The sequence below is a fragment of the Fopius arisanus genome, unplaced genomic scaffold (assembly GCF_000806365.1).
Source record: "Fopius arisanus strain USDA-PBARC FA_bdor unplaced genomic scaffold, ASM80636v1 scaffold00012, whole genome shotgun sequence".
In the NCBI taxonomy this organism is placed as follows: domain Eukaryota; kingdom Metazoa; phylum Arthropoda; class Insecta; order Hymenoptera; family Braconidae; genus Fopius; species Fopius arisanus.
Genome location: NW_011887751.1, coordinates 543,768 through 562,814, shown reverse-complemented (window position 1 = coordinate 562,814; position 19,047 = coordinate 543,768). Strand labels below are relative to the sequence as shown.

At 37.2% G+C, this 19,047-nt stretch overlaps 1 protein-coding gene across 4 annotated transcripts in view; it reads left to right on the top strand.

Annotated features, from left to right (window-relative positions):
* Rbp6 (RNA-binding protein 6) overlaps window positions 1-19,047 on the top strand; it is a 279,810-nt gene that overhangs the window by 254,051 nt on the left and 6,712 nt on the right. For 3 of the 4 annotated variants that reach the window (XM_011298953.1, XM_011298956.1, XM_011298955.1), the window contains 5 exons: window positions 3,997-4,079; window positions 4,685-4,769; window positions 9,756-9,788; window positions 9,953-10,036; window positions 16,291-16,362. In XM_011298953.1, coding sequence (XP_011297255.1) covers window positions 3,997-4,079; window positions 4,685-4,769; window positions 9,756-9,788; window positions 9,953-10,036; window positions 16,291-16,362 — 357 coding nt within the window. The remainder of the gene's footprint in view (window positions 1-3,996; window positions 4,080-4,684; window positions 4,770-9,755; window positions 9,789-9,952; window positions 10,037-16,290; window positions 16,363-19,047) is intronic. The other variant, XM_011298954.1, reaches the window with a different exon arrangement.

Below are 19,047 nucleotides of genomic sequence, written 5' to 3'. Positions count from 1 at the left end.
CCCCCCTTTACCACCCACCCCTAGGCCCCTTTTCCACCCCTCATCCAAGCCTCACCAGTAATAACCATTACTACTGCCTAGTTTTACGAGCCGACTTAAAACTTTCACAAGCCGTATACCCTGCCACCTTCAATCCACCGATCATTTCGAGGCATTGACAGCATCAGCCACATTGTCGTTATATTGCGGGGAGAATGAACGACGTCGAACTTTCATTTCGTCTAATTTAACAAACTTGGGGTAATAAGCGGGAAAAAGGTGAATTTATTCACTCACCAAGTGGCTACCACCGGGGGGAGGGGCGCTGGACGGTATTTAAGAGGGGAGGGGAGGGTGATTCCGGATTTTGATGATTTAAAATTTTCATTAAAAATTTGGATGGGAATCGCTTTGGAAATTCCTGGACTGCGCAGCAAGCGTGCAGCATCTAACCGTAAATATAACGGTTCACTCCAGTAAAATTTCCCACTTCCGTCACTGAAAAAGTAATGAACAGTCCAGTAAAATTAACTGGAAGTACTGTGAAGAATGAATGACTGATACGAGAAGAAAAATGAATAGTCCATTATTAAATCCGCTGCTTCCACAAATGCTTCAGCTTTTTAGCAGTACATTTTACAACATTGAATGAACTTGGGAGAAAATTGAGGATCGGTCCAGTAAATTTTGTTGTCCTGCGCAGTAAATATTCCAGGGGACAGCAGTGATTGTTTATAAATTTCCCATGACATTTCATCACATTTCAGTGCAGTGCATCTATAGTGCACGTTCACTATACTATATTTCCGTGGAGCTCATAAATATCTTCCCAGATTTCGTCTAAAAGGCCATTCACAGGTATATCAGTAGTATTAGGTGGAGGTTAAGGGTGCCATTACGAAGCGATATTTAACGAGGAATTATCTAAAAGAGTGTGGGGAGAATTGAAGTGCAGGGTGGGGTTTAAGCTGAGCTTTTGCCGCATTATCTCGGGAAGCCCTGGGCTGCACTACCGATCGTAGTTGGGTACCGGTTGGAGCTGACTCAGTTTCACCGGTAATCCGGTAGCCACCCCCCAACCACCCCCAACCCCCTCATGATTCCCTACTTGTTTTCACTATCACCGGAAGCGGAACTCGAAACTATCGCGGGCCATCGAGCGATTGTGAACATTAACGATCTCCCCCTGCGGTCTTTTTATTCCAATGCAAATCGGTTCTGACGTTTTCACCTCTCCTCTTCCTTTTTTTAGTCACCTCCAGATATTTGTAATGTGTTTTGATGAATTTCCGGCGTCAAAGGAAAAGTTATGAGTGAGAAAAATGGGGGATGCCGAGTGTAAGTGCGCGAACATTTTCACATTCAGTGGATGAAAAAAAAAAAAATTTAGCACTTTCAAACGACTCGTCCACTTCAGGGAACAGTTTTTCCCTCTCAACCCTTAAAAAAAAAATTGTTAACATGGCCCATTGCATTTGAAATGCGGGGGAAAAGTGAAATGTCGAAGGATGCAGGGCCATTTCAAGTCACCCAACACCCTGTATATCCCTAAAGTAGGAGAAAGGGTAATAAAAAATATGGCACAGTGTGCACTAGAGATTTTTCAACGGTATTGAGTGGTGAAATGTGTCAATGAGAGGGGGTGAGTGAGAAAAAAAAAAATTGAAGAGCCATAAAAAGAATAGATACGTGCAATCATGGAGCGGCTGCTGTCCACATTTTTTTAATTTCATTATTTCGAACTGAAGAGATAAAAAAAAGTGGAGCCTTAATACCGAACAAACTCTGGGTGGCCAGATTAATTTTTCTAACGAAGCCCGGTGGCAAAAAAGTTTTGCGCGATTTGCATTTTTACCACGAATTAAAAGTAGAAGCGAAAGAGAGAGAGAGAGGAAAAATAAAAAATTGTGAATACGTAGGGGGTGGTAGGGGGAGGGGTTGCCTGGAGGTTATGTGGGACGATTCAGCCGTGGGAGAAATAAAGGTGGAGGATGGAGAGGAAATAAAGTACGACGGGTGGAGGAAAATTTCTGGTGGCCAGATGAAGGGATGAGAGAGGGTGGAAAAATAAGTATGGGAAACGTGAAAAAAAAAAAAAGAAGTGCCGGAGAATAAACTGACGCAGCACTGTACGGGTAATTTTACACCGCACTTATAAAGATCATTCGAGGATCCCCGGGTTAAGAGGATATATAAGACGGTACAGTATAGCTGTGACAGAATGAGAGATAAAATGAACATTTTGGTGTTCTCTGCCTCGACTTTTCCATTTTTATTGAAATGAGAACAGCTGGTGACTGGTGGCTGACTCCACCGACATTTTCCACTGGTGTATAACAGAAAAAAAAATTGAATTTTGTGATAAATATTTGCGTTGCCACTGGTTCTCTTCTGGATTAACTGGTCCAGGATAACACTACCCTGGAAGAGCCCATTTGGTATGTCTTGGGGGGGTGAGAAATAATAAGAAAACCCTGGGTATTAGAATATTCAAATTTGCCCGATGTTTTTATCCAGTAGATTCGGCCCCTCTTTGTGGAAAACCTTCCGGGAGAAAAAGGAGAAAGCCTTATTGAGTCAGCGAAATTGAATTGTACAGCCGGTTGCCTTGGCAGACATTCCTGTTGCTCGGAAATTTCTTTTTTTTTTTATTCGAGTGAAATTTTATTGGTATGTTTGTGGATTCGTAAAGACCGATGAAATCACAGTGTTTTTGTCAGTGAAATGAAGTGTATTCGCAGTGTCCTCAATCCACCCCTGATATACCCCGGGATTTAATTTCCCATTTAATGCTCAACTCAAAAGAACAACATTAATTAAATATCTGTTGAAACGAGCTGAAAGTACTGAGTAAATCCTCTTATGTAGGACATCGGAAGCACAGGACCTTCTGTAAATGACATGAACTTCAAACTGGACGTCTTTACAGACTTTGTACTTAACGTAATCACCACAGTTGCATTCGGATCTATTCCCATTGCAGCAAGAAACAGTAATGAACTTGAGTTGTTCGTTGTTGAACAAAAGATCGTCTGAATTACAGCGATTTTACCGAATGGAAGAATTCTCAAGAGGCATTGGCAGAGTCAAAAAAATTTTCAATATATTCATCAACTCCTCAAACTCCAAACCCTCAACTTGTATAATCTTTCCGTGTATAAGCAGCGAAGCGGACGAGTTACTCAAGATATACTAAATTTTCTTGGAGGTTATCACGGATGACATCACCCGGATATTTCATAAACTCAGTCAAGCCGTTTTTGGACTTTTCAGTTGCAAAATTTATCCACCGACTTCTCCTTTTCCCTCGAGTAATGTGGATTTAAGAAGTAACAGTGGACTGAGAGGGAGCCTAGATTAATATTATCCACAGTGAGCATTGAAAAGTTTTTAATAACCCTTAATTCTTGATGAAGTTACCCCCCTCGTACCACCCCCTTGAGTCACTGAGAAAATAGTTTGAGCCATATAAGCGGTGGAATGAGGAAATTGGGGTAGTTAGTCTTCTTCAAGTGATGCCAAGATTCCAGAGAAGAAAGCCGATTAAGTATTTTCAGTAGATACCACTCGAATTCAAGCCAAAACTTTTCGTCTAAATATCGAATTAAGTACCTCGTGGTTATGATTTAGCCACTGATGCGAATCATCAGAGCGAAAAAATATCTGAATATGATGAGCCATGTTCCATCCTATTTCAATTACCATGGATTTATGCTAGGTTCTGCTAAATTAAACCAATACATTTTTTCCTGGATTGATTATTTCACTGCAATGACTCGGCCTTTGCGTTTATTTATCAGGATTATTTGAACGCTCTGTTTCATTATCAGTTTCACATAATACGAAATCATTCATCAGCTCGATTTAAATAATACGAGATTTAATGTTTTATCACAATAGTCATTTGGTGTGAGTCAACTGTTGATTACGCTTGGTATCTGTTGATGGTGAATATTTATTCGCAATTCATTGGAACCGATGACTAATGCGCAAATTTTTTATTTGTTCTGATTGTAGGTTTTGGCTTCGTGACATTTCAGAGTGAGGACGTTGTTGACAAAGTCTGCGAGATTCACTTCCACGAGATAAACAACAAAATGGTGAGTATTTTGAATTTAGTCAAATGGTCAACTAGTGACTCCATTAAAGTCCCAGATCCCAAGTACCTCCACCTGCATGAATAGATCACGTTAATAGCATCCTCAATTCTCCACCCAACGAGCGAGGGACACTCCACTTCTAGCCAAAATTAAAGATCCTGACAAGACGACGAGACACTATTTACCAACTTCCACCGCAATGGAGTGAGATTTGGTAGTGGGTAATGGCAGTGGTAGTAAACCACCAAGAGATGAACGGAATTAATTTACCAGATAATCGAAGCAGAGTCGAGGCTTCACATTGGCTATTTGTATTTGGTACACATGCCACTGGTCCACCCGGAGCCATTCTTGGGAAATATTTGAACTCGGAAACAGTGATGCCACTGTCTCACAGAGATCAGAAACAACAGTCAAAGTTGGAAATCCTTTGGACATCATCATCGTATTTGATCCTGTCCAAGATGAGTTCACCAAATCTTCATTATTTAGATTGCAACCAAAATGATTGATCGACTGATGAACCCTCAATCCTGTCCAATACCCCGCAGCTGCCAAACATCGATCAAACACAAAATCCAATTAATCACTGCTGATTATTCCAGGTTGAATGCAAGAAAGCACAGCCAAAAGAGGTGATGCTACCGGCTAATTTGGCGAAGACGCGAGCGGCTGGTCGAGGTGCATACGGTGAGTTGGTGATGGTTGCGACACCCCCGACCACCTATCGTTACGCGCCGTATCCCCTGCCATCAGCTGCAAGTGCTGCTGCACCACATCATCTTTTAACTCCAATAGTAGCAGCAACACCAAGTACAGCTGCCTATCAGTATGCAGCACCACCAACAGCATCAGCTGTTTACGATGTTAAACGAGCACTAGCTGCTGCTGCTGCTGCTGCTGCATACAGACCACATCCAGCAGCAGCTGCTGCTGCTGCTGCATCTCGTGCAGCAACATTGAGCTACTCAATGAGCGATTTGCTTGGTGTTCAGGGATTAGACATGGGAACTGTTTACCATCCGATACCGACTATCGGTCTATGACCCACGATACTGACACCATTGTCAAGGCCACAGTAATTATATCAGACATAATACCATTACGTTGACATTATCATTTGATTATTACAATACACGACTGATACTGCGACCAACGAACCTTCAGGACTATTTTGCCATCTTATTCCTTCATTTGGCTTGTCATTGAGAATATTGTTGGATGATGCAAATTTGAGACTGTTCAACGCGATGTTCAGGAGCTCTGTGATCGTAGTGACAATTAGAGTAGATCTTTAGAATTTTCTTTACCAACTGGGGCCTCAATATTTTCCACAGTAGATGAATCCAGGTGAGCCGTAAAATAATGGTACCGATGGGCGGGAATAAAAACCATTCAAGACTGGTAGTGAATATATTTCCTTAGGCGGTCAGAACTCGAGTAGAATATGGTAGACAATAACAAAGTGTTCAGAAAAGAGAGGAAAAAGCGATTATAATAGAGCTAGTGTGAGAAAGAGATAAAAAAACAAATAACGGGAATTACGTTTGGAAGTTGCTCAATACCTTGCGCTATCGTCGGGGACTAGGGTTCGAGTGCAGGATCCAATGAATATAAATTTAAACCGGTATGGGTATATGGGCCATCCAAGAGTCTTGGACGATTTATTATCGAACCACGGTGTGAATCGGTAACGACGAGAAATATACTAGTGAATCTCATCCCCCTCGTACTGCGGACGGGGCTCCCCTTGATAGAACTCCAACGAGGAGGGAAAGAAGGATAATAACTATGCCAGCTACGAAGTACCTAATTCAGTTTCACCGTAAGCCCACCGGCTATATCGAATAATTAAGTTCCGGCGTCTATCACAATTACCGCTAAAAGCACTTCAATTAAAATCCTATGGAACTTAATGCCTTCAGCCGGCGAAGCGTGTCCGTGGGGGGGTGGCAACTACTGGGTTCCAAAGAAATAGGGGGTTGTGGATATCCTGCTATTTTTTCACCCTCGAATGGGTCCGCGATGATGACGGAATGATCCAAGTATTAGAATTCAATTATTTAAACAGCCCAGTGGCCTAAAATCGTCAATTTTACCCGCGCGGAGGGAAATAATCACCGAAAATTACTGGTATCGTATCAGGGAACGTGACATGTTTCACTGTCACTGATCAAATCTCATGAAAAATTCATAAAAAATCATTGCAGTTCGCTGGAATATTTACGGGCAGGGCAATAACTTTCTCTGGACTGATCCTCAATTTTCTCCCAAGTTCATTTAATCCTCAGTCCGGTAATTTTTAATACGATTCTTGTACGAATTTTTAATGGAAATTTCTCTCCGTGCTGGTGTAGGTGTAGATGTAGATGGAAAAAATCAAGGAAAGTTCAACGGTCAATCATTAGGTGACGAGTTAGGGACAATTTTTATTTGCCGGACTTGACGGTGACGAGACGGTACACGAGGGTATTTCATTTGAACGCTCTATGGTATTTTTCATTTCGGCAACTTGCCGGAAAGAGTAATAAGAGATGATGTGAGTGCATGCGGCTAATATATCCGGGATAAACGCCGCGCGTCGTTTTTTTCATATGAATATTTTTTGCTAACTTCATGAAATTTCATAATATCAGAGAAATAATGAGAAAATTATTAATAACGTATTTATTAAGAGAACGGTGAGATCGTATATGGAGTATATTGAAACGTGATTAATTATACACCCAAAATCTATATATACAACGATGTATATATTAAAAATTATATCACTAATGCTTTAAAAGGACTTGTAATCAATACGTACCTTGAAACGAAGTAATTCCATTTTTCTAGATTATGTGAGAATATATTCAAGCAAATGATATATTAAAGTGATAAATTCTATATATCATATATTGTTTTTTACCATTGACGAGTCAAAATAGCATTTGATATTGAATATTGGATATATTATATGAAAAAATCGCATTAGCTGAAATTTAAGTACTTACGCATATCTTTTTTCATTTCCTTCATTTTTCACTTTTATTTTTCTGTAATAGACACTATCTATATTTCGTGAGGCATAATTTATTTAGGCAATAGGTAAATACTTGTGTCACACTAGATTAATTAATGAAGAAGAATTCTACAACTTCTTAAGTATAATGAAGAAATACAAGGAAGATATAATTAATGTGAAAATACTATAATAATTTACTTTAGGCAATACCTACCCTAGGAGTCTAATAACTAGTTAGATCGATATAATAATATTAATTTCTTTTTGCGAACTGTATACGTTCCTATTATTGATATTGAATATTATATATTTACCTAGCGGAATAGATTTGATGAAGAGACGTATTAAATACAGTTATTAGAATTAGTATAATGTCATTAAAATCGTTCTCCGTGGAAGATATAATTGTAGATTATAATTCAGCAGTTATATCACACAACTGAATATATCGTCGTGTAATCTTCCATTGAGAACGAGTGGCTGATCTACGCAATACTATCAAAAAAGATAATATTAACGATAATCCGCCAAAGATATATATCAGCCGCAATATATTAGTCAGAATATACCTCCTAGCAGGTATAATATATACAATATATCATATACCCGTAAATTTTGTCTCAACCTTTCACCTTTTGAGTGTTTCGTGGTAATAATTAACAGAACAACAATAACTATTAAACCTATTATATTTCACAATTACGTACCTTATATATTATTAATGCGTGAGACGTGTGCCCTAGAAAGTACATACTATGCCCGTGAGGCTCATCACAATCAGTTTCGTAAGTAGAACCAGATAAATCTACCAGGTTTTTTTTTTCATATTTTCATTTGTATTATTTATTTTATTTTTTTGTATTATACATTGTTGGGCCGGTTTTTCATCACACGTGGATATAATCAATCCTATATATTGTCCTTCTATTTAAGAAAGAATATATACAGATATCTGATCGTCACGATGAATTATATAAAAATTCAATAGCTCAATAAATCTGGAGTAGTTTCAATTGAGATGTAAATTTAATAGCCTCTCAAGTATACCATATCTGTGAAGTAATTTCGGATTAAATTCCCTTCTCTCAACCTACTAACATTTCTGCCTGAGCTGATAAATGTTCTCGCAATAGGATTATCCCCCCACCTCCCCCCCCCCCCCCCCCCCCCCCCCCCCTCTTCCTCGGTAAAGTAAATTTTTTCCTTTAAAATTTATATTAATCTCATGAAAATGTTAAAATAACGACATGAATAAAGGATGTAATATCGGTTTGAGCCATCATTCAATTTCAATTACTGTCTTCCCGATTTATTTCAACCGGTACTTGCAATATTTCAAATATACTATTGAACGTATGATACAAAGATAAATCCGACGCCTTGACATTATCAAAACCAGCCCGGTAGACAATTAGGTACGAATACTAACTAAAATATTTAATCTATATCTATGAGTGTATATTATTTGAAAAATTAGCATAGAGAGAGAATAATAATAAACAGAGAGAAAAAATGCTAAATAATTGTTCATCTGCGTTATAGTCTTTGGAGAGCAATATATTTACATTGAATATTCAATATGGAGATTAGATAACTAGCGAGTCAGTAGTTGTAGTATTGTGGTTTCGGTGTTTAACATTTAATATTGTATTATTATTATTATTATTATTTTTTATCGTCGAATCTAAATGTCGTAGTGTGTCAGCAATTTGTTGGGCTGAAAGACCTCCCACCGAAAAATATAATGGTTAGCGTGCCGCGCTCTAGATCATTATCATCCGGGAAAAAAAAATATAATAATGAGGTGAAGAATGGGGGAGAAAGCCATTTTAATGACCAAGAAATTCATTATGACGATTTCCAGGTAAAAAATACATTGTGACTATATTTTGATACCCAACAAATGTCTGACACTTTAGTCGTCGAATTATAAGATAAGCCTACATAGAAGAGAGCCTAGATATACCACGATTATAATTGACATTGTAATATCACCAACTAACAAAAAAATGATATTGTAAAAGCTGAAGAATATTAACCATAGAGATATACTAGGATTAATAGGAATTATTTTGTCGTAGACATTGGGACTTCCTTATCGATCGCGTCAGTAGAATATATTAGATATTGTACCTATATAAAGGACACATGAGAAAATACCAGAACTAGTACGATATTGAAGTGATAGTGCGATATAGTTATTTTTTTATATATATTTTTTAATAGTTGTGTGGTTTATTGATTTAAAACTTAGTATCCAAATTATGAAATTTCATGGATGCCAATTATTTCTATCTAACCTAGTCAAGCTTCAGTCCTCTTCATTATCATTTCCTTTATTATCTTCTGAAAGATTCTATTCAATTCTTTCTGTTTTACTCTACCTCTCACTATTTATACCGTATAACTGGGGAATTTCTGCAACGTATACTCATTATTTTTTATCTCCAAGCTTTGCTTAATATTTCCGTGTAAATAAAAGATGTATGATTCCACGTGTTCGCTATTTTTATCCATGCGTAGGTTGCAGAAATTCTTAAGGGATTATACATCACGTGAGAGAGAAAGAAAATGAGTGAATATATGAGAGAAAATAATATATCACTTTTCCAAGGATCATATCCTCATTTATATTCAATATTCATTATATTAATCATTTCGTTTTTTTGTAGATTTTATGTGGTCACTGGGAGCATTACCTGATGGTGAGTATATCATTAATCACGAATTGTATCAAATGAATATATTATATCTCGGTCTGGTTTCATAGAAACGTGTTGAATTTTGGTGGAATTAATACATTGAATCGATCGAAGAAGGAAATAACATGAATAATTTCTTAACAATAAATTATTTATGTTGAAAACAGGTTTCCCAGCGGCAGCGTACGCGGCATACGCGGCAGGCCGCGGCTATTCTGGGTACCCTAGTTTCGGACTACCCTATCCGACAGGTAACCACCTTAGCCTTAACCACCTTAACCACCATAATACAGGCCACATCGCGCCCCTTAACCTCAACTTGAACCACATACAGGCGCAACCAACGACCCACCACAATCCACCAACCCCAACTGCACTCTTTTATCATCCCAATTTGGACCTATACAATGCCATGCCTCTGTGAACTAACTCGTTACGTGCATTTACAACAGTACAACAATGCTATTACAAATTGCACATATCTTAATTGAATGCTGCAAACCATGACTTCTATCCTCACAACTTTGTGTTATTGATACGACAAACTCGAGTCATTGAGACAACAACAACGAATTTTACGCATCAATCATGCTGTACAAATTACTTAAGGGTAAAATAATGGATTCAAACTGAGTTATCACGTTTTTTTTTTCACTCGGCTGCAATGCATCAGTGGAATCGATCAATCGATTGCTAACTCCATTTTAATATACTCGAAACTGTATCGATGGTGAATACTCCATGCAAATGAGCTAGTCCATGTACTGACTCTCTTATTCCCATATATCCACCCTCGTATCGAATCGATGAGTCTATCAGATTGATGTGGCACACTCAAAGAGAAATATGAATGCTCCCGCGTATTCGATAGCTCTCCAGAACAGCTGGAAAGGAGGTAATTATCGGTGTAGGTATGGGGTTATTTTTGTGGGTCAAGTTGATGGTATTAAAGTACGGGGGAGGTTATTATATTGGATTTGGCGGGAAATCCAGGGGCTCGGTCAAGTCTAGCGCGAAGTACATATCTCCCGCTTACCCCCACATCCATTTTCACTCCATCATCATTTTTCCTACCATATTAGCTCATCATTTCAATTTATTCTGTTGCTTTAATATCGGCTTTATTTAATCAATCAACCGAAACTCGAGAGACATGTTTTGGTGCACCTTGCGTGGGACATTGGAGACTAATGATCAAACAGTAGACTAACCAATCGGCATGAATTTTAACAGAAGATTAAATTAATTAATCATAAAACATGTACCAGAAAAACTGCTTTATCGTTTTTTAATTCACCCTGTGGTATAATCCTGTGTTTTTCGGACGTTGATGATGCTCCAGAAAAGACACGAATTCCGTCCGCTTTCCGGTGAGACCCTGAATATAGGAGAGAAAAAAAAGCACACATTTTTTTTTTCCTTTGGAAAAACAGTTCACGAGGCATGGCGGCACCAAGGGACAGTCGTATAACGTATGAGGGCAGTCCATCCCTCATTTTTACTCAATCCCCATTGTCCCCCATCGTCAATGTCCGAAAAACACTCACCGGAATTTTTTTGGCCGTCTGATTTCTCCGGGGAATCCCCTCGGATAATTTCCCCGATGTAATTCAATGAAGTTATAATCGTTCACGCGAATTGAAAGCAGTTTCTCTGGTACACGTTTTTTTTTTCTCCACCGCTTGAATAATTAGAGCTTGTGGGTAGTTCTTGGAAACGACCAGTAGTTTGCGTAGAGAACATGAAGAGAAAATTATTCGAAATTCAAATTTGTTATATTTTTTTTTCAATAGAAACATGAATGATTGGTAAATAGGGATTTAGATGAGGGTATGGTGGTAATTTGCAGGTGCACTGGGACTACCTACCCTCAGTACAGGAGACACCCAGCTACACAGCTACTCCACAGAATACAGAATCATTCCCGAGCAATGAGAAAAACATTATAATTACTGTTAGGAGAGCGGTTCGAGTGCTACAGTATCATCTAGTGAATTTTAATATCATCTAGTGATTTATTTGAGTGAAGTGAAATAAAAGAAAATTATTATTCTTCTGTAACGCAGTGTTGCCAGGTATCAATTTTCTTTGGTCGATAAAATATCAGTCATCAACTCAACTGTCTGAAGGTACGCCACATTTTCCATTTTCATTCATTTGACTGTTCAGAAAATTCGAGGGACTTTTTTTTCTTGGCAACACTGCGCTATCGTCACGCCTCCTTCCGTCAGAAAACTTAAATAGGCGTTTCACCATCGAAAGATGAGGACTGGAATAGTATTTTTCATCCAATATAGAAATTCGCGAAAAAAAAAATCGCAATCCGTCGAAGCACCCACTCGTTTATTTTATCTCGGTAACTGTCATCCAAAATTCGTTTGCTCTTCATGGCATGCACTCATCGTTATTACGTTTTTTTAATCCCTCGCGAAGTATTTTCATTCCCTCCACTATTCAATTTCTTTAGCCACCATTTCCCCGATTCGACTCTTCGGTAAATGAAAACGCTTTTCCTCCGTTCGAATATGTAAACATTGTAAATATTGTTCGTTATAGGATATTGAAGAGAGAAAAAAAAACTATTGTATGTATGAATGGACTGGGATGGGTTTTATCATTGCATATAAATTTTAAGTACACAGGGCACCACCGAATTTCGTGTTTTTAGATATTGACATTGCAACAGCTAGCGGGTTTGTTGATTTTACGACGTCCACTCGACGCCAATACAGGTGGCGACACTTACGGGGTCAATTTCATTTAATTCTCAACCCAAGATACATCATGATCCTCCCAACACTCAAAATCGATTCTATGATTAGTTTATAATTCCGAACTGTTGGCATTAAATCGAGTGAAAAGTTATTTTTCCCTCAATTATTTATTTATTGAAAATGATTTAACCATTTTCAACGCCACCCGTTCACCCATTCCTCCACAATAACCTATTCATTAAATAAAAAAAAACCCCAAAAATTGTAAATATATATTCACCACCTGTATATTAATCCCAGAGTTGATAAATACCAATTAATGGCGATAAATTAACGAGGCGATAACGAATATGAAATAAAACAACACCCAAATGTTATTCAGATACTCAACAACGTATTCATAAAACACCAAATATAAATATATGTAAAATACACGTACAATTGTTCCACCAGGACAGAGGATGCATGTGTCAATTCCTGGCAGTAATTCTATCGAAATTTTTTTAATTGATACCATAAACATCGATTGATTATTATTTAAACAACTCATAACTGTTATCGGTGTTTTATTCGACGTAAATCAACAGTGAATAATTCCATTAATACGTACGTACATGGAGAATGACAAAAATAAATTGAAAAACAAAATTATTTATAACTTAGTTAAAGCATTGTTTGGATACGACAAATGTTCACAGACGCATGGCTGGCAAACTCAGTGGTCCTACGTCAAGCAAAGCGTCGCCTGCCTCCACCCCCATTCCATTAGGTATATTCAGCGATTTGAAAAAAAAAAAATAACCCAAACCGAATAGATAACAAATTTTTGAATAACCAAAAATTCGATACATGGAAGAATTCAATTATTTACTTTCCAACCGAGGATGAAAGAGAAATGTCTAATGGAGAAATAATCGGCATTAATTTTTCCACGCAATTGCTAAAGAATTTTGCAAAACCGTCCCCAGTATTTCTCTTTCACTTCCTCCATCATAATTTTTTTTTATTATCAATTACTTTCCATAATTAAATTAACGAATGAAATGTCATCGAGAAGAAAAATCAAACGTCCGAATCTAGGATGCCCAAAGGCAAGAGTGCAAAAATATTCTAAAAAATATTTATTTTATTTATCATTAAATAAATAAATCAATGTGATCAGAAAAAAGCTAACGGAGGTAATTAATGGCCCATTAACTTGTCTCGCGCTCTTTTTCTATTTCTCTCACATCGATTAATCACAGAAACGGCAATGGAAGATGCAATAAACAATAAAAAAAAAGAGAAAAAACCCAGTAAAAACAATTATTCAAAAGACAGCAGTTTAAAAAATTGTGAATCTTAAACGTGTTTCTCTAGTAGTCGTTGCGTAGTTATTTGTAGTTAAAGTTCTAATGTAATCACTTAAGATTAAACAGGCAGATTATGAGAAGAAGCTTTTAATCAAAAAGATCACTCTAGCATAGGTAAATAGGTAAATAACATAGATATCTAGGGTTTGGGGGTTATGTGCGAGCAGAGGACATTATTCTTTCAATCCGAGGGATTAAACCCTATTTTTCGCTCACAATGTGAAAAATAATTGCTAATCTGAGTAATTAATCCCTCGGTACAATCACTCTCCCGTGAAGATAATCATTAATCAATCGACATAACCCACTTCTTTATAAACAATGCAGGTTATGAATAACCTACATCTCCCCAGAAATTCATAAAATCGTGAAAATAACGACGTGAAGCATTAAAAATACACCTCGCGAATTATTTTCACCCGGCGAGCAACGCTCGATCATTCGCAAACTCACCTGCAGTTTATGTTCACGGTAGACTGATGCACAACTTTTTTTTTTTTCCTCTCGCTGCATCGCTGATAAAACATAACCCCCCGTCGAGTCTGCTAACCATGAAAAATTAATACCGCTAATCGTAGTGTAAGACCTCCGCCCCATTAGGCAAAATAAAGACAAAAAAATAAAAAGAGTTCCGAGAGATATTAAATAATCAACAATTGAATGAAAAATTCAAATAATACGCCACATTTAGAGTTGAGAGAAACTTCTTTGACATTTAATAATGATTATTGATGATGAGTCAGTGATGAACCGCCCAGGGCCAAATCAGCAGATTTATTCATTTCGAGCGATTATTGTTTATCTGTTTGTTTAGTCGAACAATTTTATCCAGATAAGACTTGTATCCTCAAATTTCTTCCATTCCTCTCTGAAAAATCTAATTGATGAAAAAAATCAAAATAAAAATAATTGTGAATATATTTTTGTCAGCGAATGATCTGTGATCCGTTTGTTTTCTTCGCGTCGTTATTCCGTTTGTGATTTAATTGTAAAAATAATCTCGTTATGATTATCGTATTTGCGAAGGACGACGCGCCTCCGTCCCTTGTCCCTCGTTGAGATGTTTTGAGGTGACTTCAGTGAAGCCAATGATTTCTATAAATTCAGAGGATTATGGGAGAATTTTATTCAAAAGAGATATGCATTCAAAAAAAATCAACTCCATCGTGAAAAATTGAATATTTAAATATTCAAGAATAAAGAAAAAAAACACAAAACCATCTGTCCTGAGCTTACATTTGTTATTACATAATGCTTAACGATATTATAATATTTTTATGCGTACCTGCAGTTCGCTCGTATTATAATTAAATCCATATTCATAACAATGAATTTTAAATGATCTCGCACTAAATTCAATAGATACACAATCGATTGTGATAATACGATCGAACTACAGTTGAATTGTTGCTATTCGTAAGAATTGTTGTTATAACCTGCGATAATAACCGCGCGGTTTTCGTGTTTTGTGCAATTCACTCATGAATCGGAACTCTCAGGGAGTTATTTTTTCATCGATCGTGATGTCGCTCGATCGTTGAAAAATACGACAAGACACGAGAATTAAGATTGAGAAGAGGTTAAATTCTGAGATGCCCAAGTGTTTTTTTTTTGACATCTGAAAGAATTTTTGTGCATCGGAGGTCGCTCTGAAAAATAATTTAAAAAGAAGAATAAGAACTGTCTGAGATGTATTTGAATGGAGAAAGCTGTAAGAAATATGATTCGCTGAAAAATGCTCTATTATAACGATTAAGAATTATAATTCATAAATGTCTGTAATAAATAAAAAATGAAAGAAGATGAAAAACGAACAAGTCGAGTTTCACGAGCCTGGGGATGGTGGATTTTTTTGCCAGGAAAAATAATAATCTATTCTTCATCATCTCCAATAGCAGCAAAACCCCAAATCGCTCTAGATTTAGCATTAACCCCGCCAACTATGAGCTAGGCCATGCAATCTAAATACATCACGTAGTACCAAATTTAATAATTCATTTCTTCCGTATTATCTGCAGGTTTGAATTAATAATTATTCCATTTCAAACTTCCCAAAGTGAATAATTAAATCCAATTTTGGGAATTACGGATTGCCCCAGGCAACTGTAATAAATACATCAAAAGAGTTGGGAAGTTTGAAATAGTGGAGGCAGAGAAAAAAAGTTTCTACTCTATCTTGCCAAAAAAAAAAAAACCACAATGAAGTTCGCCCGAGTCGCGCCCTCTGGACGGTCTCCTCATTGGCCGATCCAATCGACGGGTGCAAGGCGGGTAATTTAAATGCGGTGCGCAATCAGTCTCGTTTGAACTTTCTTCTGTTCGGAAAGTTAGTTTTTCTTCTTTTGGTTGAAGAAAGTTTTTCTCTCTGCGACTGTCTATATGAGGTATATGAAGAAATAGTGAAACAAAAAAAAAAGATGATGTCTGTTGTTTGGTTAGGAGCGGTAGTGTACCGCGCAGTGGGTCCAAGAGTTGGTCGAGTGTCCGTGAGCCCAAGTACGGGTTGCACCGGTAAGCTACAACCCCAAAGTGCAACATTATTTCACCAAGTTCTCGTGTACTCGTACCAACGGTAACCGTAATCCTTAGCCACCGTAGATACATACATATATACGTTATATCTATTCTGTCTTTATCTCACGTACACGCAAAACACGGGGGATAAAGTGCAGAGCAAGAACTCTTGAGAGGTTATGTCCCTGTGGGTATAAGAAACCATTGGGTACATAACGGCTAACAAAAAGTTATCAGCAATGGGTTTTTCCACTGGGTAAATCTGTGAAGCACCTCTAAACCTCACCGAGTGTAAGGGCAAATACAATTGAGTAAAGTTTGAGTTAATTATTTCAATACACCCTCGCAAAACCGCTGTACAATGCACGTGGAAAACCGCAAGGTGCGTTTTCATGGGAAAATTTTGGAATCCAATGGGAGAGCGTTTTCATTAATGTGAAACAATCAACCACTGGAGAAACTCATGTTTCAATTAAGCTGAGTGACTTTTAATTTAAAAATTCACTGCACTCTGAATTATTAAAAAGTAGAGAAATTACATCGATGAGATTTTTGTCATCATCATTGATTAATTTTTTGCTTACGGATTGACACTACACAACTCAGACTAGAATAGATATTTTTCAAATGATTCATGTGAATATATATAATGATATATATGTATAACTTGAAACCCGTATATTGAAATGGTGTTGGATGGATTGGCCTAGCTCATAGTAACTAGAATTTTCCAACTACTTTCACTTTGACTCATTGACTGATCGAGCTGTTCCTTTCTTTTGTTCATTAAAATAAAAAACAATGCATAGTTTTCACTAGAACTTAGACCGAGCATGCACAAATGCTGTATAATTGATAAAACTCATTAACGTAAAATTAATGTTGAAAGTTTATCGTTGAAAAGTTGAGTTTTCAGGACATTTTATGCATGCCCCTATATCTGGTAGTTCTAGTGAAAACTCTCGGCAATCGTGCAGTGAATACTAACTCGCAGGGGGATGTGTCGATTTTTTTTTTTTATTCTTCATTTCAAATGTCAAAATGAGGGTATATATTTGATACGAGGAAGAGCATAATGCAGAGGTCCTTCGTCGAACTGAAAATAAAACATGAAAATTGAGAGGAGCCTGCCTCGAAGATGCCACAGAAACCTAGCGGCGAGTAATATCTACCAATCTAACTATAAAAAATATATCAGAGGAATACAGAATCCCAATATTAATTAGCGAAGAGATTAACATGAATTATGTCGTCGTAGTAAACAATAGATATTCCAAATTCATAAAAATTTTCATTTTTAGATTGAAAATAATATTTAATATTCCAGTAGTGAAGCAGTTGTGTTAAATTTCAATTATATTCATTTGATTTTTGGTAAAAAATTCAATTAGTCAGATTATCTTCAAGATTATAATACACCAGAATATCAGAGTAATTTACAATATTATGTAATTGGATATAATTTTTTATCGTCATTTTGTGTCAATGTCTATTATTTATTTCTTTCGTAAATAATTAAAAGAATAGTGATGAGTAGTGAGAGAAGGAGTTGTGAGAGCTTAGAATAGTCCGTAGTAATAGTGCGAGTGGATTTTCGTATGAAACTCCCTCATGTGTGTGAGTGTTACCGTAAAAACAAAGCGTTTTACATAAACGTTGAGAATAAGAAGCTAGACCTAATGCCTAACACCTAGAAATCGTCAAAGTGCTGTTCAAACACTGACAATGAACGTCTAAAACTTATACTCATTAGTACTAGATCAATAGACTAGAGGAATACAGAATTACACGTGTAGTATTTTGTAAACTTTCCTCTGTTCACCCATCACTCAAGATCATCCATCCGAATAACAATCACCCGCAACCAAAAATATTGAGAGAAAGAGACTTACGCCCTTGATAATCTCTCTCCATCAGCAGTTTCAAATTCCCCATACTAAAATCATTCAATCCGTTCATCATACTATCATTTGCAATCAACAAATTAACTCCCCGTTGGCTAACAGCTGTAATATAACTTATTCACAAAGTTCATTTGCCCATGTAACGACTCTTTCGTTTTGTCTCGCCCCTACCTTTCCTCATATTGAGACAAGTGGACCGCCAAAAAAATATATGTAATAAACGTCTTACCCAAACGGTGAACAGTTCCTTTTTATATCCCAAGAGATGATAGTTGAGATCCACTTGGCCAATCGTGGCGGAGAGTATCCCATCGGATTTTGTCCATCATCCCTCCCAACTTGACTCTCTTATCCAGCAGTCTCGATCGCTTCTACGTCAGCTGCGAAATATACTCGAAATAGATGAACTCTTGGCCTACATCATTCCACATACACGTCTCACCCCTCACCAGCAAGAGCCATCCCTCATTTCTCTCCCCATTATTTCTTCCTTCCCCATTTCCACAGAGAGTGCACAACAGTTTTGCCGAAAAAAAAAATCGGGGTTTCAACTGAGATATACCACTTCCCTATCGTGTCCCCAGAACATTCTACTCCCCAATATTTAATTCCCGAAACGTTCGATATCTCAACTCGGAAACTTATTTCAAATAAAAAGAAAAAGGGACGAAATAGTCATTGAAAGTGCCATGTGTTGAGGTCACGAGGTCGAAGGGCGAGATAACGATATTTTCTCCCTTTGTCTTGAACTTCCATCTCCATTCCGGGAAAACATACC